The 27,188-nt window shown below is 40.4% G+C and overlaps 1 protein-coding gene across 4 annotated transcripts; it reads right to left on the reverse strand.

The window, feature by feature from the left end:
- On the reverse strand, positions 1-27,188 carry styx (serine/threonine/tyrosine interacting protein). 4 transcript variants are annotated; one of them, XM_078406682.1, is made up of 12 exons: positions 27,115-27,188; positions 20,627-20,659; positions 18,698-18,751; positions 14,988-15,085; positions 14,273-14,333; positions 11,931-11,967; positions 11,804-11,843; positions 11,666-11,716; positions 7,587-7,659; positions 4,533-4,614; positions 3,195-3,319; positions 1-612 (listed from the first exon to the last, which is right to left on the reverse strand). In XM_078406682.1, exons 2-11 carry the CDS (start codon positions 20,651-20,653, stop codon positions 3,195-3,197), a joined length of 648 nt encoding a protein of 215 aa, XP_078262808.1. In that variant the 5' UTR covers positions 20,654-20,659; positions 27,115-27,188; the 3' UTR covers positions 1-612. The 4 variants fall into 4 exon arrangements, 3 of the variants coding, with proteins under 3 accessions (XP_078262808.1, XP_078262806.1, XP_078262807.1); XM_078406680.1 differs by having other exon boundaries at positions 27,017-27,179; XR_013547744.1 differs by lacking the exon at positions 1-612 and adding an exon at positions 5,492-5,553 and having other exon boundaries at positions 3,288-3,319; positions 27,017-27,179.

Genomic DNA, 27,188 nt, shown 5'->3' on the forward strand with positions numbered 1-27,188 from the left:
TTAATCAGAAAAAAACTTTTATTGAAAGTTTTAATAAATTACACAAAAAGATTAACACTTTGTAACATAAATTGCATGTATGGGTCTGACCTCAAGCACACAGTGCATATTTTCCCTATCAAACTTACATACAATCAAAATTCAAGTATCAAAAGTGCATCCATGTATTATTTGCACATACTTACTTAATAACTGTCAAAATGGCAGTTTTGGTAAAAAATGTAAAATTAGTATATGAAGACTTGTAAATCCATCAAAAAATCATTTGCTCCTCTTTCTGGTCAGAATTAAACCACTATAATACATTTTCACAGGCATACGTTGCTCCAGGTTGTTCTTAAGGGCAAGTTCTCTGTTCCAGCATCACTTCCTCAGAAGTAGCAAGACAGCTGAGAAATGGAAATAAAGTAAATGTGCCATGTAATATCAGCTTCTAGTATTTGTAATCTTAAGTAGTCCATACCACTTCTTTCTTCTACGTGCTTAATATTTAATACAGTAATCACATCCATTACAAGCCACAGGGTATTATTACAGGTTACCCATCATGCGCTACAGCCACCTGCATACTTGAGAAATCATCATCATCCTCCAGTGTTCTTTTCAATGTTCCTAAACAAGACAAAATACAAGGCATTAGAGCATAGAGCACAGGCCCTTCGGCTCACAATGTGAAGCCAAGACCAACCCTTGTCTGCTTGCACAAAATCCACATCCCTTCATGTCTTTATCTAAAAGCCACAGATGCCACTATCATGTCTGCCTCCATCACCAGCCCTGGCAACACATTCCAGGCACTAACCACCCTTAGAGTTTAAAAAAAAACTTGCCCTGCACAACTCCTTTAAACTTTGCCCCTCTCACCTTAAAACACAAATGTAACAATCGTTGAGTGTAATGACAAATGCACAGCAAATATTTAATTAGTATTGTATAAATATATTTTCTATCAAATTTAAATAATGAGTTTAATTGCACATCATTTTTCCAGTAAACGTAAGGAACAGTGAATGGCATCCCTATGGCTCCATCTATTTGCAACCACCCTTAAGGTTTTTAAAGGTGAAAAGATAATTTGCTTTTGTTAAATGGGTATTTCTGAAGAGCTGCATCGGAGAAATTGCTTTAAATGCCAAGTCAAAAATACTGAAACAAGAGGATTGTTCAACAACCATTGATTGATATGTGCTGTCATTGTGGACAGGAACAAAGTAGATCTTTTGAATGATGAAGTGAGGGTTTCGTAAATAAATTAAACCCACCTGTATTAATTAACAGGATATTCTTGTAACTCAAATTTAAATATTAAGGTTTGCCTTACCCGATGTACGATTACTGTGATTTTACATAGACTGAGTACAAAACTAACAAACTGAGTTTGAATAGGCATTTTAAATGTCTAACTGCATTGTCTCAAAGGGTTACTTAAGATTGTCAGGAATATGTTGTCATACACATCAATCCTGGGAGGTGCCACATTTAATACTTGATATAATCCATAATAAAGCAGTCTTAGATTGACACTGTAAGCATTAACTGTCCTCAATACCAGTGCAGCATTGGTGCAATGGGCACCACTCAAGAAATGTAATGCATCAACTTGACATGATTTTTTTGACAGCACCTCAGAACCTCTGTCACCTACATATATTAGTTTGGGGGAGACATGCAAATACGACTGCCTCCAATTCATATACAGATGCTCCCCGACTTACGATATTTCGACATTACGATGGTGCAAACGCTGGGCAACGGCAGCAGCTCGCTTCCTGCCAAGTGATCAGGTGTATTAAATGCATTTCGACTTACGATATTTTTGGTTTACAATGGGTTTCATCGGAAAGTAACCCCATCGTAAGTTGAGGAGCACCTATAACATTACAACACTTACAGTATATTGTCTTTTAAATCTCCACCCAAAAACAATGAAGATCCCACAAATAAAGGGTTAGTACATTCCAGCATGTACTCATTTGGTATAGAATTCAGTAATAACATTTTTTTTCCTGGACATTAGTCAACAACTGAATAACTATTTGATTTTAGGCACCACACTGACTCGGTTGTCATTTGAGCCAAAGTAACAGGCAAGTTCTTTCTAACAACATCCATTCTCTGTTGCTCAATTCCAAGTTACGTTCCCATTTATATTTTAGCAATGCGTTACATTTTGCACATCTAATCTACTGCAACAGAAACTCAGGAATACTTTGCACATTAACACATTGCCATGACTGGCTTTCATCAATTGTTATTGCTTATGGGAATGTCCAATTGAAATCTTTAATGTTTGTTACTTTTAAGACAAATGTTAAGTAAAACCAGAAAATGTACATTACTAATTGCAGACAAAAAGGAAAGCAAGATGTGCCCTTGTAACAATGACAACAAAGACAGCCATTTGTGGCTCTGCTGGGATGTTAAGTCTATTAATTTACTGTGTGGGTACAATAAGAATAACAAAAGACTTTCTAATTCGCATGCCCAGTTACACTCAGGATAGGAAATATTATGTCATACTAGGTTTTTGAAGTTAATTATCCAGATTTGCTAATATCACTTTTTATTCCATCTTGTGGGGAAAAAATACTTCCAGTAAGCTGCCATATCGGCTTTTTTTTACTAGAGGAAACAAGTTATTTGGAATTAGAGGAAAGTATTAGGATTGACCGTGCAGGTTCTTGATCTGGTGAAGGGTGTTGCATTCAAAGAAAGGCCATCTTACACGCAAGGAAATCCACTTCATTATAACATCGTCCACAGACATTCAAATCAGTAATGTCTTAGAGAAGGGAAATGAAAACTTTTACCGGTCTAGAATATTCATCGAGTTCTGGGGATCATCCGTTAACACTATTGACGTAGGATTTTAATTGATGTTACCCAAGACAGAAACTCCAGCTAAAGAAGTCCAAGATGCTTGCGGTCATAAACAGGCACCACGTAAATAGTTGGCTGGTTAACAAAGCATTATTGTATGGGTATAAATGCAGAAATTACTGCAAAGAGCTTTGTAGATACTGTTGGGCATAGCAACACCAAGCAATATCAGTGGATCAACTGACAGTACTCAAAAATATATATCACATAAATGAATCAACTGTATGTATTCAAGCAAACATCTTACTAATCTGTGTTGAGGTGGCCACGCCAGATATATGTGGTCTGCAGAAGACAACTAGGAAATTCCCTACCTAACACCTTGGTATGAATACCATCAGCAGAAGGATTGCCAGCAGTAAAAAGAAGGCCTTCTCAGGACAATTAAGGATGGGTGATAAATGTTGTATTTCCAGTAGCGCCCATATCCTGAGAACAACTAAAAAAGGAAAAGATTGTGTTGCATTTACACAGATTATATATCTATTACCAACCATACAACAGAACAAGAATGGTTATAAAATCAGCTCTGTGATCACACCACTGGAAGACTAGTTGCTCAGCCAACAGTAATTGAAATACATGGACCATTCCAACTGAAATCAGACCTGCCAGATCTAAGTTATAAGGACAAATCTGTTAGAAGATTTAGATCAAAGGCTTAGTATGGGTTGTCAGACTTAAATCCGAAGGAAGAAATAAAGCTAATTCTGCAAAACCTTTCATGCCCCCTTCCCAACTGATAATACACAGGATTTTCATCGAGACTTTCTAAGAAGAAACAGGAGGAATGCAGATGGACAATGTTACTTTTGCAATTCAAAACCAAGTTCAGCAGACTTTGGTTCCAGGATGTATTCCTACTGATTTAACAACTTCTACTTTGTAATAAGAATGCTTTAATCATGAGGCTTCCTGGATAACAAAGAGTTCAGTACAAAAAAAGAGCCCCCTTTAGCCAGAGAATGATGAAAACGAAACCAGAAAACTGTAGACTTTGAACAAAGGATCTAATTTAATAATTGGGTAACATGGCCCTCCCAAGGAACAGAAAGAATGGATGGACATTATTCAATTTGAGAACGCTTGAAGCACTAATAATGTCACCTTCGGAATAAGAGGATTAAAATCTCATCTTCATTCATGCTTAATTTTGGTTAGAGGTGCTCTGACTCAAGGGCAGTAAATTGTCCTGTTCTTTCCACTCAAGGCAGTGAATGTGGCTCACCGAAGGAATGTTGATGCCACGAAGAAACGTTTTTATATGTTCAGGAGAAAGACATGAACACATGCTAACCAAGTACTGTAAATTGTCCAGTTGTCTGATGCTCTGCAGTAGAAGGTCAATACTGAAAAGAATAACTATGCAGGAATGTGTTGCTTTTTTCTTTCCAAGCTTTTGCCCTGACTGGAGCTGTTGAAACATTGATCCTTTACATCCCACGCGATTTTAAAAACCTGGACATTTCTTTTCACATTCTAAATTGATTACTATACTTTTTACTATGTCTGAAAGAACTGAATTATTAAAAATATTTGTATCAAGGTGTTATATACACTATTTCAGAATGTCATTTTAATCAGATGTAATTAATATTCATCAATTCCAAAATAAATTTTAGTGAATGTAATCATTTTCAAAAACTACTAACCTTGTGCAGGAACAGATCTACCCAGCTGGAGTGGTGACATCATCTTTATCGTCAATTTAGCTAAATAAATGGCTTCATATTCCTATTAACAGAATAGCATTTGAGTCAATTCTTTTAATCTTCAAATTTCAATGCAACATATTTATCTCAAACAGTTTATGGATTTATCACATATTCTTCAGAATCCCAAAAACATAACATGCATTAATAATGCAAAATGTTATTATCCAATCAATTTGCATCCTCTGTTTAGCAAGAGATTTGATGTGAATTCTCAATTACTAACGGTTTGCTGGACTTTCCATCAAACATCAGGCTTTATCACCATGCCGCACAGCCCTACCTCAGCTCTGAACCACTGCAGACTTTGGCAGCTATGACTGGTCTTTGTACTGTGGTTTTTTTTCCCACTACCAGGGTCTGATTATTTTAGAATAACTCATAATTTATCGTATATTTATCGTTGTCGCCTCTAATGGGCTTGTACAGCTGCAGCAAGGAAGACTTTCATCTTTCTAGTTCACCTCTGGCAACATATGAAAACTTGACTCTTGACTGTAACTCCAAAAGGGGTATCTTCACAAAAACTCCTACTCTTAATCTCTGAAGACTTTCATGAAATTGGTCTGTTTGCACATTACTTACTGATTTAACATCACAGAAATATTGACAACGCATAGTCCAAAAACCCTTTCAGTGACATACTTGTTAATGATTTCAGTTAGCCTCGTTTGCCCAGAAAGTGAGCAATTGTAATTGTGGAAGCTCCTTGTGAATCATTAGATCCCCTGTCTATTTCCCCACTTTTCATCTATGTTTTTTCCCATCTCCATTTTCTTTGACCAAGTGAATATTTATGGCATCCCCTTATTTAATTTCTGTGCCTGGTTTAACATTGACACCTCCATCTAATTTACCTGCCATTTCCGTTCTTTCATTCTGTCTCCCAATCTGCTTACCTCATCTGTGAAGGAGGTACATTATTTGTTCTGAAAAATCAAAGATTGCAGATGCTGCAAATCTGAAACAAATGCAGAAAAAGCCTGAAACACTCAGCTGGTCAGGCAGTAGCTACAGAAAAGGGCAGTTAATCTTTTAGGCCAAAGACCCCTCGTCAGAACTGGGAAAGGGTTAAAAAAAGAAAAGATACAACTAGGTTCAGTGTGTGCTTGAGGATTAGAACGTCATCATCTATCTAGACATGCTGTCGCCTTCCAAACCTAATAACAAGTTGTCCAACCTCTTCAAACTTGCTTTCTTTGTCTATATCAGAGGCAGACAGTTTTGCTGCAAGTATACATCTTTAATGTTAGATTCAGGGTTTTCTCCCCCATGTTTCATTGGATACTATTGCAACAACACAAAAGAGACAAAGTGCTGGAGAAAATCAACGGATCAGGCAGCATTTCTGAAGAAGAGTCCCGACCCAAAGTGTCATTTATCCATGTTATCCAGAGATGCTACCTAACCCATTGAGTTACTCCAGCATCTGTGTCTTTTTTAGTAAGTTGCTTGTGTCTACGTAGATGGCTTTCTCCATCGCTGCTCCCACCCTCTGGAACTCACTACCCCAAACCGTCAGAGACTCCTCCTCACTCACCACATTCAAAACATCACTGAAGTCTCACCTGTTCAGCACTGCCTTCAACCACTGACCGTCACCTCACCTTCTGTCTCCTTTTTCTGTTCGTTTACTTATTTATCTATTTATTTTCTTCTCTATGTTCTAGTAATCCCTGTAAAGCGTCTTTGAGTGTTTGAAAAGCGCTATATAAATGTAATGCATTATTATTATTATTATTACATTGCAACACACTTGTTTTCTCTCTCCAAATGCCTCACAAACAGCTCAACAACACAACCCTGGTCTTAACCAAACACAGATACTCCCTTTGTCCTCTCTGTCCCTACTTGATTGCAGCTTAAAACCAACTTTTATCTCACCTCCCTAGTTCTGACAGAGGCTCTTCAACCTAAAATGTGAACTCTATTTATTGTTCCACATTGTTTGCAATCCAAGGTGAAACATGTACTGTTAGCCTTAGCTTGCATTTCCAACATCAGCGTGGACTAATATATTTTGAGCTGAAGTACATAAACAAAGATAACGGCACATGAGGCAAGAAAGCTTGATCCAGTAAACTATGCACCCGAGGAAATAGATGAAGCAGAAATTAACCAGCACTTCCTCTGCCACACTGCTTGGTTGAGAACCTCTGTTCATTCAGTCTGTGGGGGTGACCTCAGCCTCCCAGTTACCTGTCACTTTACTGAACCAACCCACTTTGCATCAGGCAAAAGTGATCTGCACTTTTAAAATAAGTACCAATGTGAGCTTGCAGCACTACACCTCATCTTCTGTCTCAACATGTGGAAGTCTTCAGCACAATTTCTGGCTAACTTGCATTCTCCACTGGTATCAGAAGTGGTCAATTCTACTGCAAAGTCTCCACCTGTAATTAACTCAGCTTTCCTCTCCTCCACTGGTCTGTGGGGTTTCAACATTTTTTATTTAATTTCTGATGTTAAGTTTCAACATCAATTCTGACCATACAGTTCACAGATTTCACAAGATCCTTGTTTTCTCTCTCTTCAATTGACCAGATACCTCTATCATCATTTACGCAACTTTGGCCCCACCATTTCCTTTGTTCCATCCAATCCTCTCTGCAACTTAAAACTTTTCTCAGATTCAATGAATCTTGGCTTTGACAACTGTTTCTCTCTGCAGGTGAAAGTATTTCTGGCATTTTCTGTTTTGATTTCAAATTTCCAGAGTTTTTCATTTACAATTATGCACCCTATTTTTTTTCATGAAATGTCCCTCAATGAGAATACATCACTTCATTTCGATCATCAATAATTCCCTATGCCTGGAAAATGGTTTTAAAGCAAATTTATTTTTAAAGGAAATAAACCAAACCTAAATGAAAAATAATCGCAACTTATTGATAATTACAACAGTCTAGCGCATTTATATACAAATTATATTCAAAATAAATGTTACATTTGTTTTAAATTAACATTTTAACATAATTAATAAAGGTCAAATACCTGCAACTGATGGACGAATCCAGCATTTGGATTGATACAAAATCTCCTTTCCTGAACATAGGTAAAGGCATCCCTAAAGAAATGAATATATCCATGAAGATTTTTCAAATATGTATCATCAGTCATCATCCACTGATTTAAGGTTTTTTTTTCATGCCCTTGGACAAGTGAAGTGCGTGTGGGATTTTTTTCACCAACTGGTTCACTAATGATTCACCCAATAACATTCCTGCTTTCCGTAGAGAAATATATGGCTTTCTCTCTGCTAAGATTTCTGATCACAGAGTGTGCTTGTTCACAAATTTTCCTGTAACCTAATTATAAGTTATATTTAATGAAGCTATTAGATATCTTAAGTGATTAATTTGATGGAAGGGAAACATTCTGCGGCTAATAGCACAACACAAATTGGAACATTTAATGTAAAATGTTGGAAATTGCAATAACTTTATACCTTTGTCATGCTGATCAAAAATTGTATTCTCCTACGTTTGGAGCTGGAATCAACTTATTTATTATGAACCCTATTTAATATCAAATATAAGGGTGAAGATATTCAGAACCATAAGATAATAGAACAGACAGAACATATGCATTTATGGGGTCATTTTTTATTCCCCACAAGGTGTTCCATTTTGACTGAAAAAGCATGAAATAGGAAGTTAAAGCTCTCAATGAACAGCCACATTTCAGTGTTCAACTACATAAAATCCTGAGAATCTGTGCAAGTCCACAAGCTTTTTTTTTTTTAAAGTCACAAAATGTGCTTTCATAAATATGGGAACAAATGGGAAAAGTAAAAAGACTCTTGTGTGTAAAGCACTGGTTTGTCTATAGTGGAGACCTATACAAAAGAAAGTTACAGACAAAAATCCACCTGGATCATGTGAGTAATAACAAACGATAAAGACTCAAAGCTCGTAAAGCTGCAGCAAGTTAGAATGTCATTGTTCCGTTGCCAATTAAACACTCTTGACTTGAGATACTCTAGCAGAGAACAGATTTGATGGAGGTTTAAAGCGTTTATTTTAATCCAATAAAATAGAATAAATTGAACAGTTGCAGCATAGAATATTACATTATAGCAAGTACTGGGTGAGTTCATTATCAAGTAGGACAATGGAATCTATGGGGAGACAATAAGGCAGTGGGATTAATTTTGGGCTATTCTATCAATTCAAGCACAATAGCTAAATAACAACATTCAGTGATATAAGTTTAGATTGTACCACTTGCCTACCACTCAAGTTCATGCCATCGGGGCAGAATGAGGCCATTCAGCCCATCAAATGTACTCCACCGTTCGATAATGGCTGACCTATCTTTCCCTCTCAACTCCATTCTCCTGTTTTCTCCCCATAACCTTTGACACCCTTAATAATCAGGACCCCGTCAATCTCCGCATTAAAAATACCCAATAACGGCCTCCACAGCAGTCTGTGTCAATGAATTCCACAGATTCACCACCCTCTGACTAAAGAAATTCCTCCTCATTTCCTTTCTAAAGGCACGTCCCTTTTATTCTGAGGCTGTGCCCTCCGGTCCGAGACTCTCCCGCTAGTGGAAACATCCTCTCCACATCCTCTCTATCCAGGTCTTTCAGTATTCGGTAAGTTTCAATAGGAAGGAAGGAAAATATTTCAATACACTAGGCAATATGAGCACAATCCTTGATTCATTTAAAAAAGCTTTTGAAGTAAACATAGAAAATGCAGCACAGGAACAGGCATTTTGCCTACAATGTCTATGCTAAACATGATGACAAGATAAATTAATCTGCCTGTATGTGATCTATATCGTCCATTCCCTGCATATCCATGTGTCTACTTGAAAGCTCTTAAATTACACTATAGTATCTGCCTCCACCACCACCTGTGGCAGTGTGTTCCAGGCACTCACCACTCTCTGTGCTTGCTCAGCACATCTCCTTTAAACCTTGCCCCTCTCAACTTATTTGATATACTTCCATCAGGTCTCCCGTCAAACTTCAATTTTCCAGAGAAAATAATCCATGCTCATTCAACCTCTCCTTGAAGCTAATATCTCCTAATCCAAGCAGCAATCTGGTATCATCTCTAAAGTTTCCTCATCCTCCCTGTAATGGGGCAGCCAAAAGTGCATGCAATACTCCAAATGTGGTACAAGAAAGTCTTATAGAGCTGCATCATGAGTTCATGATTCTTATACTCAAGACCCCAACTAATGAAGGCAAGCATATCATACGACTTCTTTACCGCTCTATCCACGTGTTGCCCTTCCCTGGGGACTATGGTCTTGAACCCCCAAAACCCATGCACATTGATGCTATTAAAGGTCTTGCCATTAACTGTATACTTTCCCCTTATATTTAACTTCCCAAAATGCAGCACCTCACATTTGCTCAGATTAAACTCCACTTGCCATTTTTCAGCCCATTTTCGTAATTGAACCACATCCCATCGTATACTTTGACAGTCTTCCTCACTATCCGCAACTCCAGCAATCTTGGTATCATCTACAAACTTACTGATCAACCCATCTACATTTATGCCCAAGTAATTTACATATACAGTAGACTCTCGTTATAACAGATTACGAGGGGGGGGGGGGGGGGGAGGGAGAGAGAGAGACGGTGTCCGTTATAGCCGGTTGTCCAATATAACTAGGTAAGGTATTAGCATGGGAATTAGTTAAAACAAAGAACTGCAGATGATGGTTAATACAAAAATGAGACAAAATGCTGGAATTACTCAATGGGTCAGGCAGCATCATTGGAGAACATGGATAGGTGACGTTGGGACCCTTCGTAAGACTAATTCAGTCTGCTAAGTTATTCCGGGGAGCCCTTCGTTACTGGTTCACGCTGCTGTTGTTACAGCTTATGTTATAGTCCCTGGGGACATCGTTTTCTTCAGGCCACTGCCAACGACAAGATGCGCTCGGTCACCGCGGGGCTCTCTCCAGGGCGTGAGGAGTAAGCTGTGGCGGTGGAGTGGGAGTGAGAAGATGTTGAGTGGACAGAACAACAGACAAAGCCATCGCTGATAGCAGGAAGTGGAAGGTGAGAGGGAGGGAGCCTCATGGTGACTGAGTGCATCATGTGGGTGGCGGCAGCTCGAAGAAAGAGCTGTCCCTAAGGGGTTACAATATGAGCATCAACAACAGCCATTTCACTGGACCGTGCGTGCGGTGGGTGAAGGAAGATTCGATGGTGCACCTTGCAATGTGGGGGTGGTATCGGAAGCCAGGGCTCTAAATGGCCGGAGAGATAGTGACAGCCCAGGGTGTTATTGACAGGTCCATCCGCTATATCCAAAATCATTTATAAAGGGGTCCGTTAAAATGAGGATTTACTATGTATCACAAACAACAAAGTCGCTGTACAGATCCCTATGGAACTCCACTCGTCAGAATAATGCCCTTCCACAACAATGCTGTCTGCTATGAGTAAGCCAGTTCTGAACCCATATGATGAAGTTACTGTGAATATTGTGCATTTTAAACTTATGGATTAGCCTACCACGGGGGAGTTTATCAAATGCCTTACTAAAATCCATGTAGACAGCATCCTTCATTGACCTTTATTATCTCCTAAAATGCAATATTAACCATATTCTTCAAAAAATATTAATTCTTCAGTTTGATGAACAATGTAAAGTGGCAGGGACCTAGTTTATTGACATGGAACCAAAGCTGTCAATGTTAACCCCAAACAGCATAAAACTGTCATTTATCAAATTTTTGGCAAAAGTAAACATGACTAACCTTTTTTCATATTAAGTAACCACAATCACAGAATGCATTGTGTCATTTGACCCTTCTTGAAGTTCCTCACTGCAGCATCCATGACTTTTAAACTATTGCATTAATTTTCAACTCCATCTACAACTGTAATAACATATTAACTGCTGAAATCAGTTCCAAATCAGTTTTGACCATCTTAAACTTGTGTCCACGTGCTCTACTCTAAATTTGAATTAAATGTTGTTTAATATTTGTATTCCCATTCCTCAACTCCATGGTTCAGTTGAACCTAAAATTTATCATTGATACAATTAATATTTAATCAGCTTAATTTTAATTTTCTTTTGATTTCTTACCTATACTTAACACCAAATGTTTCCATTACATATGCTATCACCAAGGCTGCACTGGAAAAGAGAGAAACAATAAGATTACCTTTAAATATAGGGTAAAGATAAATAGATTTTAACTCCAGAGTTAAATCATGTTCCTACCTTCGAGAAATACCTGCATTTCCATGTAAAAGAACTTTTCCTGAAAAAAGTAAAGCAATCAGGTATATTACCATGACTATGCTTTTTCAAAATACAACACAGGAAATTAACTCAAACTGATAGTTACCTCCATTTTTCAAGCATCCATCAATGAATTCTTTATTCTGAAGAAATAACAAGAAAATTAGAATTCATCATTCCAATGCATGCTTCCAAAGTACAATTAATAAACAGAACAAAAGTTCCATTGTTCTGTGACTGAAATCAACTTTATATTACAATGCAAACAGATAAGACTCATTCGTGACTAAGTAGTAAAAGTTACAATTATAATGATGACTTTTTCAAATCAATAAACGACAATATTTGACCTGCAAGCTGTGAAAAAATATCAAAGTATTTCTGGTAATAAATACATCTCCACCTCTGAAGATAATATTGATTCCAACCATATTAAGAGGTTGAAGTTTATCCCTGTTGGGTTTCGAATGCATGCACCACAGTAGTGGGTTGGATCTTAAACAATGACAAAATGGAGTACAGTAAGGAGATAGACAACCTCTCCTTTAATGTCAGCATCACAAAGGAGCAAGGTATTGACTTCGGGAAGCGAGTTGGAGCACATGCCCCAATCAGCATCAATGCCACCAATGGAGATGGTCGAGAGTTTCAACTTCCGAGGTGCAAATATCACCAAATATTTGTCCTGGACCAACTACATGGAAGCTCTAGCCAAGAAAGCACACCAACACCTCTACTTCATCAGAAGTCCAAATTCTGCACATTTCCAATGACTCTTACCAACTTCTACAGATGCACTGTAAAAAGCAGCCTATCGGGATGCATTACAGCCTGATTTGGCCACAGCTCTACCTGAGATCATAAGAAATTTACAAGAGTTGCAAATGTATCCCAGTTCAAAATACACTTTCCCCACTAGCCTCCCCACAATTGTCTCCATCTACACTTAATGCTGTGTTGAGAAAGCTGTGAACATAATCAAGGACTTGTAGTCATAAGATCATAAGGAATAGTAGAATTAGGCCATTTGGCCCATCGTCCACTCCACCATTCAATCATGGCTGATCTATCTCTCTCTCCTAACCCCATTCTCCTGCCTTCTCCCCATAACCCCTGACACCTGGGGTCAACATAGGGTTCTGAAAGAGGTGGTTTTAGAGATTGTGGAGGTATTAGTGGTGATCCTTCAAGAATGTCTAGTCAGGAGTGACTGCAAGCTGTTTGGAAAATTGCAAATGTTACTACACAACTGTTCAAGAAGCGAGAAAAGCAAAAGAGGGGAAACTGTAGGCTGGTTGGCCTGACTTCAGTGGTTGTAAAATTTTAGATTCCACTAGACTGAGGTGGACTCGTTGGGTCCAAATCTGTCCTGCGGGGTTCCCCTGCGGCAACCCTCCCCCGACTAATGATCCCGCGGGCCCGGTAACAATCTCCAACTGACGAGCCGGGCAGGGAGTGTCGCCCGGGGCTGTTGAGGGGGGACAGGGAAAGGGGGCCACTCACCTCAGCCCCTTGCCGTCAGCAAGGGGGTAGGGGGACAGTGGGTGTGGAGGTGAGGGGGTCGGGGTAATAGAGTGGGGGTGGGGGGGGGATAGGGGACAGTGCGGGGCAGGGGAGAGTGGGGGTGGGGAAGAGGGGAGAATGGGGGGAGGGGGTGGGGAGAATGGGGGAGGGGTGGGGGGGAGAGAGTGGGGGAGGAGAGAGTGGGGGAGAGTGGGGGTGGGGAGCAGGGCAGGGTGGGGTTGGGGAGAAGGGAAGAGTGGGGGTGGGGTGAGTGGGGAGGAGGGAAGATTGGGGGTGGGGGGAGAGTGGGGTGTGGGCAGGGAGAGTGGGGGTAGGGGATGGAGGTGGGGGCGAGTGGGGGGAAATAGGGGCGGTTGCAGGGCTGGGGGGAGTGGGGGTAGGGGTGGGGCAAGTGGGGGTGGGGGCAGGGGAGGGGCAAGTGGGGGTGGGTAGGGGGGATGGAGTGGGTCAGTGGGGGGGAGGAGGGGGGATAAGGGGGATTGAGTGGGGGGTTGAGGGTGCAACAATATAGGAGAGGCTTTGGGTCCAGGGCTCACTCACTCACTCACACCCTCCCCTTCCCTGTCCTGTCCCCTCTCTACGAGGAATGGGCCCAACGGGTACACTTGGTCTAGTAATTTATAAAGCTCTCCTCAACTGTCCAAGATGGATTAACGATTTCATTGTAAACCAAGATTCGCCTCTGCTACTTTCTGATCGGCACCATTTAGTCTTCATTAGGCTAACAGAGACTTTGATAAAAAAATCTAAAACATAACTTAAAACGAAAACTAGTGGATTGCCAATTATTCCAAGGTAAAACTGCTAGTTAAAATTTCTGGTGTAAAAACATGTGAACTCTGTTCAGAGTTTATATTATTGAAAAATAACATATCAATGTAAATGAGAAATTCTGGCTCATCAGTACTTGTCAAGACCACCTACCACTGGGAAATATCGTATTATATTTTCCACTGGATTATCAGCGATATCCAAAATTAAATACCTGTAAAACAGAATACAACATATTTCAAATTCACAAAACATTGTCTTTTATCCATTACAAATCCCCTAAACGTATTTTCATTTAAGAAGAAACAGTAGTTTTGACAAGATTTATTTTTAAATTAGTCTGTCAAATACGCCAGTGCAGCAAAAGTGACCTGATCAGCGTTCCCTCACTTTCTCAGGTAACTTTTAGAAAAACATTGTGTGATAGGAAATGGATTAGTTAAAGCCAACATTGGAAGGCAACTGTTGAATTGTGATACATTTGCACTTGCATAATCTGCCTCACTATTGTAGTGCCTCACTATTGTATGCCTCACTATTGCATTGAACAGATGTATTCTTACAACAGAATTTAGAAGCAACAAAAAATAAAAATCATTAAATTAAAAGTGAGAGGCAATATTTGCCATGTTTTTGATTCTCATGAGTGGGAAACTGACCTGATTTGTAGTTAATAAGAGAAAGATGCTGTATTTACATTTAGCCAATTAGCCAAGATTTAAACCATGAAAAAATCCACCAATTCAAATCTGATAAATCTAATTTAGTGCATTAACTCAATGAAAGTCACTGCAAAAATAGATATTTTAATTATAACAATTTAAGAATCAGTGAAAAAAATGCAAATAAAACTTGAAACAATAATTACCTAAACTTCTCTTGAAAATTTGCTTTGATGAAGTTGGCTTCAATATCTTGCCGTACACAAATGATGTGAGTTATTCCATTTTCTTCAAGAATAGGAAGCTACAAACAAAAAGTGTTGTTTTAAACTTTTCAACTCCAAACAAATATAGTTTGGTTTATAAATAGCATGAAGCCCAACAAGTTTTATTTTTAAAATATTCCAAAACTTTGATAGCAAGCAAATTGGTTTTCTATCTTTCACTGATGTGATTGGCTTCAATGTGGCAACCATGAAGGGCTTGATTCCTTTAATGACTTAAGAATTACAGCAGGGCCTTCATGAACCACCACAAGACCTTTATCTGCTGGGTAAGTGATCGAAAGACTGGCTTATAGAATTTAATTCAGATAGGTGTGGGATGTTGCATTTTGAGAAGTCAAACTACAACAGGAGCTTCACATTGAACGGTAGGGCCCTGGGGAATGTTGTAGAGCAGAGGGATCTAGGAAACCAAGTACATAATTATCTGAAAATGGCATCACAGGTAGATAGGGTGGTGGTGGCGGCTTTTGGCACTCTGGCTTTCATCAATCAGGGAACTGAGTATAGACGCGAGACATTACGTTATAGTTGGCCAAGACATTGGTGAGGCCGCACTTGGAAGTATTATGTTCAGTTTTGGTCTCCCTGCTACAGGAAAGAAGTCATTAAGTTGGAAAGGGTACAGAAAAGATTTGCAAGGATGTTGCCAGGACTCAAGGATGAGGTTGTGCCTGGATCCTGGACTTTCTCACCGCCAGGCCCCAAGTGGTCAAGATGGGGAGACATACTTCTAACCCCCTCTCCCTGAACACAGGATCCCCCCAGGGTTGCGTCCTTAGCCTCCTACTGTATTCCCTGTACACACATGATTCCATCATCAAGTTTGCTGATGACACTATGGTGGTGGGCCTGATCTCCGATAACGATGAGAAGGCTTACCGGGAGGAGGTGGCTGATCTGGCACTCTGGTGTCAGGACAGCAGCCTCCTCTTGAATGTCACAAAAACTAAGGAGCTGATTATAGACTTTAGAAGGGCTCAACATCCGAGGACGTACACGCCACTTGAGATAAATGGGATTACTGTGGATAGGGTGAGCAGCTTTAAATACCTGGGAGTCCACATCACAGTGGATCTGACATGGACAACACACATTGCCGTACTGGTGAGTAAGGCAAGGCAGCGCCTTTACCACCTCAGAGAGTTGAGGAAATTTAGAATCTCTCTGAGGATCCTTCAGTGCTTCTACTCTGGGGCTGTAGAAAGCATCTTGTCCGGGAACATCACAATCTGGTTTGGGAACAGCTCTGCCCAGGACAGGAAGGCTCTGCGGAGAGTAGTGCGTTCGGCGGAACGCACTATGGGAACTACACTTGTCCCCCCCCCCCTGCAGGACCTTTACATCAGGAGGTGCAGATCCAGAGCCAGCAACATTATGGGGGACCCCTACCACCCCAGGAACAGACTGTTCCAGCTGCTACGGTCAGGCAAACGCCTCCGCTGTCACGCTGTGAAAACAGAGAGGATGAGACGGAGTTTCTTCCCACAGGCCATCAGGACTGTTAACTCTCATATCAGCAGGGATTAATTTAATTTACTGTATTAATTTATTTTCTGTGTTAAAAAAAAAATTCTATTCTGTTTTGTAGTTTAGCACAATCCGCAGGCGTTGCCACTTTCATTTCACTGCACATCTTGTATATGTATGTGACAAATAAACGACTTGACTTGCTATGAGTTTATCCTTGCAGTGTAGGAAGCTGAGGGGTGATCTTGTAGAGGTGAATAAAATCATGAGAGGATGATACATTAATGACTTGGATGAAGGAATTAAAAGTACCATTAGCAAATTTGCAGATGATACAAAGCTGGGTGGCAGTGTGAACTGTGAGGAAGATGCTATGAGGTTGCAGGGTGACTTGGACAGGTTGTGTGAGTGGGCGGATGCATGGCAGATGCAGTTTAATGTGGATAAGTGTGAGGTTATCCACTTTGGTGGTAAGAATAGGAAGGCAGATTATTATCTGAATGGTGTCAAGTTAGGAAAAGGGGACGTACAAGATCTGGGTGTCCTAGTGCATCAGTCACTGACAGGAAGCATGCAGGTACAGCAGGCAGTGAAGAAAGCCAATGGAATGTTGGCCTTCATAACGAGAGGAGTTGAGTATAGGAGCAAAGAGGTCCTTCTGCAGTTGTACAGGGCCCTAGTGAGACCGCACCTGGAGTACTGTGTGCAGTTTTGGTCTCCAAATTTGAGGAAGGATATTCTTGCTGTTGAGGACCTAGGTTTACTAGGTTAATTCCCGGAATGGCAGGACTGTCGTATGTTGAATGACTGGAGCGACTAGGCTTGTATACACTTGAATTTAGAAGGATGAGAGGGAATCTTATCGAAACATATAAGATTATTAAGGGGTTGGACACGTTAGAGGCAGGAAACGTGTTCCCAATGTTGGGGGAGTCCAGAACCAGGGGCCACAGTTTAAGAATAGGGGTAGGCCATTTAGAACGGAGATGAGGAAAAACTTTTTCAGTCGGAGAGTTGTAAATCTGTGGAATTCTCTGCCTCAGAAGGCAGTGGAGGCCAATTCCCAGAATGCATTCAAGAGAGACCTGGATAGAGATTTTAAGGATAGCGGAGACAGGGGGTATGGGGAGAAGGCAGGAACGGGGTACTGATTGAGAATGATCAGCCATGATCACATTGAATGGTGATGCTGGCTCGAAGGGCCGAATGGCCTACTCTTGCACCTATTGTCTATTGTCATTAAAATGTAAAGTGTATTTTCCCTAGGATAAGGGATTCAAGAACTCGAGGGCATAGATTTAAGGTGAGAGGGGAGATTTAATCAAAATCTGAGGGGCAGCTTTTTCCACATAGAGGATGATGGGTAAATGAAATGAATTGCCAGAGGAAATAGTTGTGGTAGGTAAAATAGCAATATTTAAAAGACACTTTGTCAGGTACATGGCTAGGAAAGGATTAGAGGTAAAGGGCCAAATAAAGTCAAATAGGACTACTTAGAAAGGACAGACGCTTCAGCCTGCTATAACTAAAATCCGTTATATTGAGTTCCGTAATATTCAGGGTAACCTGTAATGTATTTTTAATGTGGCACGAGCAACAAGACTACCTTAAGCCAGCCACAAGAAACAATAATTATAAATGAATCGTTTATATTTAAATTCACTTTTCTATTGAATTAAAAATGAATGATCTTTAAAATCACATCAGTCTGAAGGAGGGTCTCGACCCGAAACGTCACCCATTCCTTCTCTCCAGAGATGCTGCCTGACCAACCGAGTTGCTCCAGCATTTTGTGGTACCAATGATCTTTAAAAAGTCAGAATACTGCACTTTGCCTTAGTTTCCACAGATAGATATAATTATAAAATGACAAAGATGCTCCTGACAGTATGCTATCCTATGTGAATTCTGGCATCCACTGTTGACCAATGTACATGTGATACGATAATGTATCAAGTTCCTTGAAAACCATCCTAAAATATAACCAGTAAACACAAGAATTTGCAGATACTGGTTTACAAAAAAGACACCAAGTGCTAAGGTAACTCAGCAGGTCAGGCAGCAAATCTGGAGAACATGGATAGGTGATGATAAATGCAACAATTTTTAAAATAACTTTCATTGCGCTGAATGCTTTTTCCTTTATTTCTGAAAGTTCCTACCTTACTTTTCATAGCGGCTGAATACGGGCCCAAGTACAAGCCAGGCAGTATTTCCTATGAAAGAAAGTTATGATTGGCACAAAAGATAAAATTGAAATAAAACACACAGCAGAGTTATTGGTGAGTGAAATGAAAAAATATTATTGGACTACAAACATCAAGTTGAAAGATTCAGTAATAAAATTCTTATTAAAATTATTAAAGTTTGCTCCTTTTGTCTACTCACACGAAATGCAATATATTTTTTATCTTTATAGAATGTTTTTGTACACTGTAATTATTCTTTCATTCAAATATTACCCCAGAAAATTCTTCACAATCTTACTGCAAAAAAGTAAATATCCTCCATTCAGTAATACTCAAACAAGGAAATCGCTGACCGATAATTGCTGTTATAAGTCTTGCCTCACAATATATAACAACTTGCATCCTCACAATATTCTTCACGTTGCATGCCCACCTATTTTGAACAGTAATCTATCTTCTTATTTGTATCTCAACTGTGGCAAACAGCACCCACATCCAAAAGCACTCCCAAACAAAACTGAGTCAACACCATTAAGCATTATTTCAGCATCTGCTGGTATTTACAGACCACATGAAACAAATGACTCAGTAACATCCTGGTTACTTTACATTTTAATACAAGAGCAATGAGGGTTTTTTGGGGGGGATCAACTTGCCATTACTGTCTCTTGCCATTTATTAATTGGAGGAAATACACTACAGCGGGGCGGTTTAATTATTTTTGGAGATACATCATGGAAACAAGGCAAAGATAGATACAAAATGCTGGAGTAACTCAGCGGGACAGGCAGCATCTCTGGATAGAAGGAATGGGAGACGTTTTGGGTCGAGACCCTTGTTCAGCTACTCAAAGACCTGAAACATCACTCATTCCTTCTATTCAGAGATGCTACCTGTCCCGTGAGTTACTCCAGCAATTTGTGTCTACCTTTGGTTTAAATCAGCACCTGCAGTTCCTTCCTACAACATGGAAACAAGCCCATCCACTGGCCCACTGAGTCCATGCCAACCATCAATCTTAACCCACTTTCACATCCACGCCCTGCACCTCTGGGAAATTTACAGAGGCCAATTAATGTACAAACCCGAGCGTCTTTAGAGCGTGGGAGGAAACTGGAACTGGAATGTGGTATGCAGGTATTAAAAAATGTGTTTAAAGATGCAAAATAGAAGCCTTTAACATTAAAAGAACAAAGTGGAAGAAAGAAAATGAAGACTAAAAAAGTATGTTAATGTGAAGTAATCTAAGTTCATTTAACAAACTAATAACTTTATATTAGAACTGGGAGAGTGATCAGATTGAGGGAGACTGACCTTCCTGGCAAGAGGGTAGCAGAAAGAGGCATGCCATTATTCTGGTTAGAAGGGGAATACCGAGGGGACAGAAAATCGATCGTCCAATAAGGCAGCACAGTGGGACTGATAGAGCTGCTGCCTCACAGCGCCTAAGACCCAGGTTCGATCCTGACCCGGTGTGCTTTAGATCCTGATCTTGTGTGCTATCTGTGTGGAGTTTGCACATTCTCTCTGTGACTGCATGGGTTTCCTTGTTTCTCTGGTTTCCTCCAACATCCCAAAGACATGCAGGTTTGTAGGTTAGTTGGCCTCTATAAAATTGGCCCTAGTGTGTAAGGGTTGGATATAAAAACAGGATAACATCAAATCAAATCTGTGTGAATGGGTGTTTGATGGTCAGCATGGATTCGGTTTCCACACAGTATATTTTAATCATCAGCTTTTAATAGGAACCATAATATACACAAATAATTCTGTGATCTCAAGATATTTTTATTTTATAAAATTATCAACTTTAAAGTAGTAGTTCATTCAGACTATACTTTTACTATACATTTTATAACTGACATTTATTCCCTTAAAATTCAAAATGTTTAAAGAAAATACCTGCATTGCTCTTCTCATTGGATACATCCAATCCTAAAATGGCAGAAAAAAAGTTGTAAGATAACACAAATGTGAAGTCATGCTGATAAATGTGACCAAGAAAATTCATTTTCTTATACCTGACTTACAACCATGATGAATAAATTACTTTCCTATTCTTTCAAATTCCCCCAAATCATGAAAATCATCATTAAATACCCAAGCAAATACTGATTAAAAAAAATAGAATATTTTAAAACTTACTTGTGTAGGAAAGAACTGCAGATGCTGGTTTAAATCAAAGGTAGACACAAAATGCTGGAGTAACTCAGCGGGCCAGGCAGTATCTCTTCTTCAGACTGATGTCAGGGGAATGGATAGTACAGAGATAAAATGTAGTCGGAGACAGTAAGACTGATGAGAGAACTGGGAGGGGATGGAAAGAGAGGGAAAGCAAGCGCTACTTGAAGTTAGGGAAGTCAATGTTCATACCGCTGGGGTGTAAGCTACCCATGCGAAATATGAGGTGCTGTTCCTCCAATTTGCGCTGGGCCTCACTCTGACAATGGAGGAGGTCCAGGACAGAAAGGTCAGATTAGGAATGGGAGGAGTAGTTAAAGTGCTGAGCAACCGGGAGATCAGGTAGGTTTAGGCAGACTGAGCAGAGGTGTTCAGCGAAATGATCGGCGAGCCTGCATTTGGTATACAGGAGTCGACACCTGGAACAGTGGATACAGTAGATGAGGTTGGAGGAGTTCAAGAAGAATCGGGTCAGTCAACTTGTCAGACCTTGACTTCGTGATGACATCGTCCTGCTGTCAGACCAAATTGGGGAGGCACAAGAACTGCTCGGCAGGGCCGCGACAGAGTGCGAGATAGTGGGCCTCCACCTCAATGCCAAGAAGACGGAGTACATGGCATTCAACGGTGGTGACCATGAGCCTCTTAAGACCAGTGGCGGTGCATCTCTCAAGAAAGTGGTGGACTTCAAGTACCGGGGAGCTCGGAGGCAGAGCTCGGAGAATGACATCAAGGTCCGGAAAGCGCTCGCATGGAAAGCCCTCAATAACATGGGGAAAATCTGGACGTCTCGGATGTCTAAGGGTCTCAAACTGAGATTCTTCCATGCAACTGTAGAGACAATGTTATTGTACGGTTGTGAGGCAAGGACTCTCACTCGAGCACTGTCCCAGTCTCTTGATGGTATCTACACCCGAATGCTCAGAAAAGTTCAAAATGTCAGTTGGAGGGATCACACCTCCAACGCCCAGCTCTATGGGGAGATTCCACCTCTAACCAAGAAGATCAGGTCGAGAAGGATGAGGCTCGCTGGTCATTGCCGCCACCAGAAATACCAGCAAACAAGGTTGTGCTGTGAGAACCCACCCATGGAAGACGGAACCCAGGACGACCAAACAAGACGATGCTGAAGACATTGATGGAAGACGCATATGTAGAGATAAAAGGAGCTTGCCAGCTGTATGGAGGACAGAGATGTGTGGTGCGTCCGTCACTGTGCCCGTCGGAAACCAGCACCACTGCGTCGCTAATGATTTCAACTAATAATTAAAATCAACCGATCAATTAATTAATTAATTGGGTTGGAGGAGGTGCAAGTGAACCTCTGCCTCCCTGAAAAGACCGTCGGGGTTCTTGGACGGAGTCGAGGGGGGAGGTAAAGTGACAGGTGTTGCATCTCCTGCGGTTGTAGGGGAAACTTGCTTTCTTTACTTGGCCTGATTTTACTTATCTATATTGTCAGGACATCTTGTGAAATAATATTCCATAAACAGGCTCCAAAATGATTTGCACATTAATTAAATGGACAGTTCTCCTTAAGAGATGTTACTGCACTTCTGATTGTAAACGGAACATCACTGCATCACTACAGTTGGTTATATCACAGGAAACCTTTGTTTTTTATTGCACAGTCAATCTAATTAAATGTAAGCAACCTATGTATTAATTTATTTCAGTATTGATGCACTAATAATGTGAAAACTAATTGTTTTTCACATCATTGTAAGTAAACTAGAACAATGAAGTTTTCTTGTGTAAGAAATCCAGTCAGGGTATAAGTGAAATTGCAGGTGGTGCTGGTTTACACAAAAGGACACAAATTGCTGGAGTAACTCAGCAGGTCAGGCAGCATCACTGGACAAGATGGATAGGTGATGTTGCGGGTCGGGACCCTTCTTCAGACTTACTGAAATTGACAATTTTTAAGAAATTTCCATTCACTGCCATTTCACTACCAATAATGTTGAATTTTATAGTAGTATTTGAATGTTTTAAACTGTTGAAATAGATGTGATGAGAAAATGGCAGGTGCAACGGAACAGGTAACAAGAACTTAAGGGCAATATACTTTTCAGAAACCATCTTATATAGAAAAGGGAAATTCGATAAGTTGTTAACAAATGGAAATTGCTGTTTCTGGTTCCTTCAAAAATAAAAAGTAGGCACCTTCAACAGAATTTGTTTAAACATAACTGAAGGATACAAAACTTAGCAGCAGGTTCCCGTGCATTCATGAAATGACACGTCACCTCTCTGTACTTTAAGATACTCAATTTCTATTAGCTGCAAAAAGGACCAATACTTTTTTTGCTGTCATAATAAAAATATTTAAATATTAAAATGCAATATCTTAGATCTGAAATATATGCTTATCTTTCATTTAAATTGCGTATATCACTGTAACTTTAAAAACACACCTCTAATCGTACTAATCCTACTATCCTAATGTGGTCTTTTCGCTGACTGGTTCGCATGCAACAAAAGCTTTTCACCGTACCTCAGTTCATGTGACAATAAACTAAACTGAACTGAACTTTGGCAATATAATACAACGGATCATCTCTTGCACTATCGTGGACTCAATTTTTATTTTGCATTTTGTGTGTTGGTCTGAGTCTCTTGTGCCTGTGGTACTGCTTCAAGCAAGGGTTTCTTGTACTTGTACCTCACTGTACTTGAGCATATGACAATACATTCACCTTAGCTAACCAATAGTCAGTTCTTTACCTCACAGAATATGTCAAAACACATCTGTTTTAATTTTTTTGCCATCTCTGTCACTTGAGAAGAGGAAACAGAGATCGTTGGATTGTTAAGAGACTGTCCATGTAATCATGGATGTGAAGCATCACTGCTGGGAATAAACTTCTGGAAAAGTGTATTACACAGGGAATAACGCAGACATGAGCAGCCGTTTAATCACAGGTCTGCTTCGATAAAGGTTGACTTTAACAGTAATAATCCATTGGATTGTTTAAAGAAATTCTTCCACAACATTTTTAAAATCTATGTTTTATTCAATCCACCTTCTTTAATTATTTAGTTATCGGAAAACCTCAAGCCAAATTATTCTAGGGATGTATTTTAAATTGCAGGGGGGAAAAAATCAACTATAGTAAAGCTACAGATATAATTTCATAACAAGAGTGGACAGAATCCAAGCAGTAAAAAATACAGCAGAAAATAATCTTTCCGCACACAAGATGTTGACAATCATTTCTCTAGCATCTTATGCATTAAATATATGCCATCTCTGACTTGTCTTATCTTTAAGTATTTAAGTCTTTACATCCAGATTAAATAACTTTGCTTGTAGAGTTTAGAGTCAAGCTTCTTTAAAACTTTTTACATGGAGAGTATCTATTATACTATTTTAAAGCATCACTACAAGCCTTCTTCACGGCAAGCAATTAAAAAAGTTCAAAAGTTTAATTTGACATACAAATCTCCTTTAAAAGTGATTAACTGTAATTACTTTGCAAAATTGTAGATGCCTACAGTAGACAACAGTAACAGAGAGAATTATTTTATACCTTAGCAGTCTCCCTTATACCCCAAAACTTCAGCTATATCCCCCAAAAACGAAAAGCTCCCCAAGAAAGCAAACTTAATGCTAGCATTTATTTCAAGATGGCTTGTATACAAAAACAGGGATGTACTGGTAAGGCCGCATTTGGAATATTGTGAGCAGTTTTGGGCACCATATCTGAGGAGGATGTGCTGGCTCTGGAGAGGGTTCAGAGGAGGTTTACAAGAATAATCCCAGGAATGAGGTTAACCTATGATGAGTATTTGGTAGCACTGGGCCTGTGGGGGGACCTCATTGAAACATACAAAATTCAGGATTCAGGATATCTTTATTTTAATAGTGAAAGGCTTGGATACAGTGGATGTGGAGAGGATGTTTCCATTAGTGGGAGAGCCTAGGACTAGAGGTCACAGCCTCAGAATTAAAGGACCTTCTTTTGGGAAGATAAGGAGAAATTTCTTTGACTAAAGAAGGGCGGTGAATCAGTGGAATTCTTTGCCACAGAAGGCGGTGGAGTCCGTCAGTGGATATTTTTAAGGCAGAGATAGATAGATTCTTGATTAGTACAGGTGTCAGATTATGTGGAGTAGGCAGGAGAATGGGGTTAGGAGGGAGAGATAGATCAGGCATTATTGAACGGCAGAGTAAACTTGATGAACCAAATGGCCTAATTCTACTCCTGTTCCTTATGAGCTCTGTACCTGGAGATCATATACAATTGTATCATATAGCACATTATGCAAGCCACTGGTTGTTTGCTCTTTCACTCAACCTTAAAATTGGCTCAGAATTTCTTGAAGCTGAGTTAAAAAAACAGGAATCTGATACTTCCAGATCTAACAATGAAGAATGAGGATCATGTACATAGTCACACATTTCCTTGCAGTATGTAAGTCAGAAGTTTAGGAGTTGTTATTTCAGCACCAGCCAGCATTCATGAAAACTTAACACAGGAAGTCACTTCATTCCTCCAAACTCTCCACGTGGTTCCAGACTCATAGTCTTTCAATTATTTTCATTCAAATAATTATCTAGTCCTCTTTTGAATGCTAATGTTGAATCTTCTGCCACCCACTACCCCTGGCGGTGCATTCAGACCCTAATTATTTGGTCTGTATATTTAAAAAAATTGTTGGATTTGATTTTTTTGCCAACATTTTGAGAGCTCTCGATTACTTGGCCAATGGAAACAGTCTCGATCTGCTACTGCATCAGTTTGGCAAATAATTCCTGGACAATCTGACATCAAAGAACAAATCACATAAAGGATGTTTATTTCTTTAAATAATTCATTTCTAACTCTCTAGCCAAACCCAATTGTCTGCACGTTCTCACCATGTCTCCAACCAGGAAGAGATCATCGGATATGCAAACACCAAACTTCTCTTTTCACTAGTCTAAATTGAGGTATGTGGCTCCTCACAAAAACAGAATCATGCTCTTGATCACTACACACCACTAACCTTAATAACTATGATGTTCTATGGACTGTGTTTTTCACACTGTGGACTTTAGTTTTGTACCATTATAATGACCTAGTATTAGTTATTAATTTAGTATATTTATTTGTGTGTTGTTGCGGTAATGGGCCTGTTAAGTCGCAGCAAATAAAAATGTCAGTGTTCTGTTTTTAGTGCATATGACAATTAAACACTCTGGCCTCCCCCTTGACAAAGAAAGTATTTATCAAATGGTTTAACTACCATGAATAATTTATAGAGCCCGACATTCTCTTGGGTCTCGACCCGAAACATCACCCATTCCTTCTCTCCAGAGATCCTGCCTGTCCCACTGAGTTACTCCAGCTTTTTGTGTCTATCTCCGACATCCTCTTAATCTGGCTGAATTAATAGTAGAATTTTGAATTAGATTAAAGAGAGCTGGTTTTGTCCACTGCCTCGGCCTCACTTGCCAATTCACTTAAACAGAGTTGTGGTGCTAAAGAGAAAGGAGCCACTAGTTGACAGGCACCAGAGATCAATCCCCACATGACTCTCAAACTTCAGACTTTCCCCAAGGCTGTCATCCTGGATGTCCCCCAGCTCATGGGACCATTGGAGACGCGGCCACGTGGTAGTCACAGCAACATCCATAGGTCCAAGGGGCCACTCCCCCCTTCCTGCCACTTCTTCCCACTCTCCCCTTCCTCTCACCACATCTCTCCCTCTCTACCACTTCCCCTCCCACCCCGCTCTCCCCTCCCCCTCCCAACTCCATTCTTTCCATCCCCCCACCTCTCCTAACTTCTCACCCCCCCCACTTCTCCACCGTACTCCCCCTTCCATCCACCTCACTTTACCCCTCCTTTTAAGCCAGCTCTCCCCCTACCCATCCCCTCCCCCACCTGACTCTACCCCTTCCCTCTACCAACCACTGCCTCACTCTCCCATCCCCACCCACCTCCCCCCTCCATCGTCCAACCCACGTTGCCGTCTTCTCCCGTTACCTTTCTCACTCTCCCTTCCCCTCCCCGTACTGTCCCTCTCGCTGACACTCCTCCACCTTTCCACCCTCCCGCGGCCCCAGCCCGGCCCGGCCCGGCTTTGTTCCCAACTCGAGGCCGTGTCGACGCGGTGACCTACCCCCGCGTTCTCCCTCGAGGAGGGCAAGGCCGGGAAGTCCAGGTGTACCCCGTCCATGGCTCGGCCTGCCCAGCGGCACCGCCAGCCCAGCAACCTACCCGGCGCCAACAGTCGCCGCGCCTCTGTTACGTGAGGGGAGCCGCCATGCTGCCGGGGAGCGCCATGAACACGA

Source organism: Rhinoraja longicauda, chromosome 10 (genome assembly GCF_053455715.1).
Source record: "Rhinoraja longicauda isolate Sanriku21f chromosome 10, sRhiLon1.1, whole genome shotgun sequence".
NCBI lineage: Eukaryota > Metazoa > Chordata > Chondrichthyes > Rajiformes > Arhynchobatidae > Rhinoraja > Rhinoraja longicauda.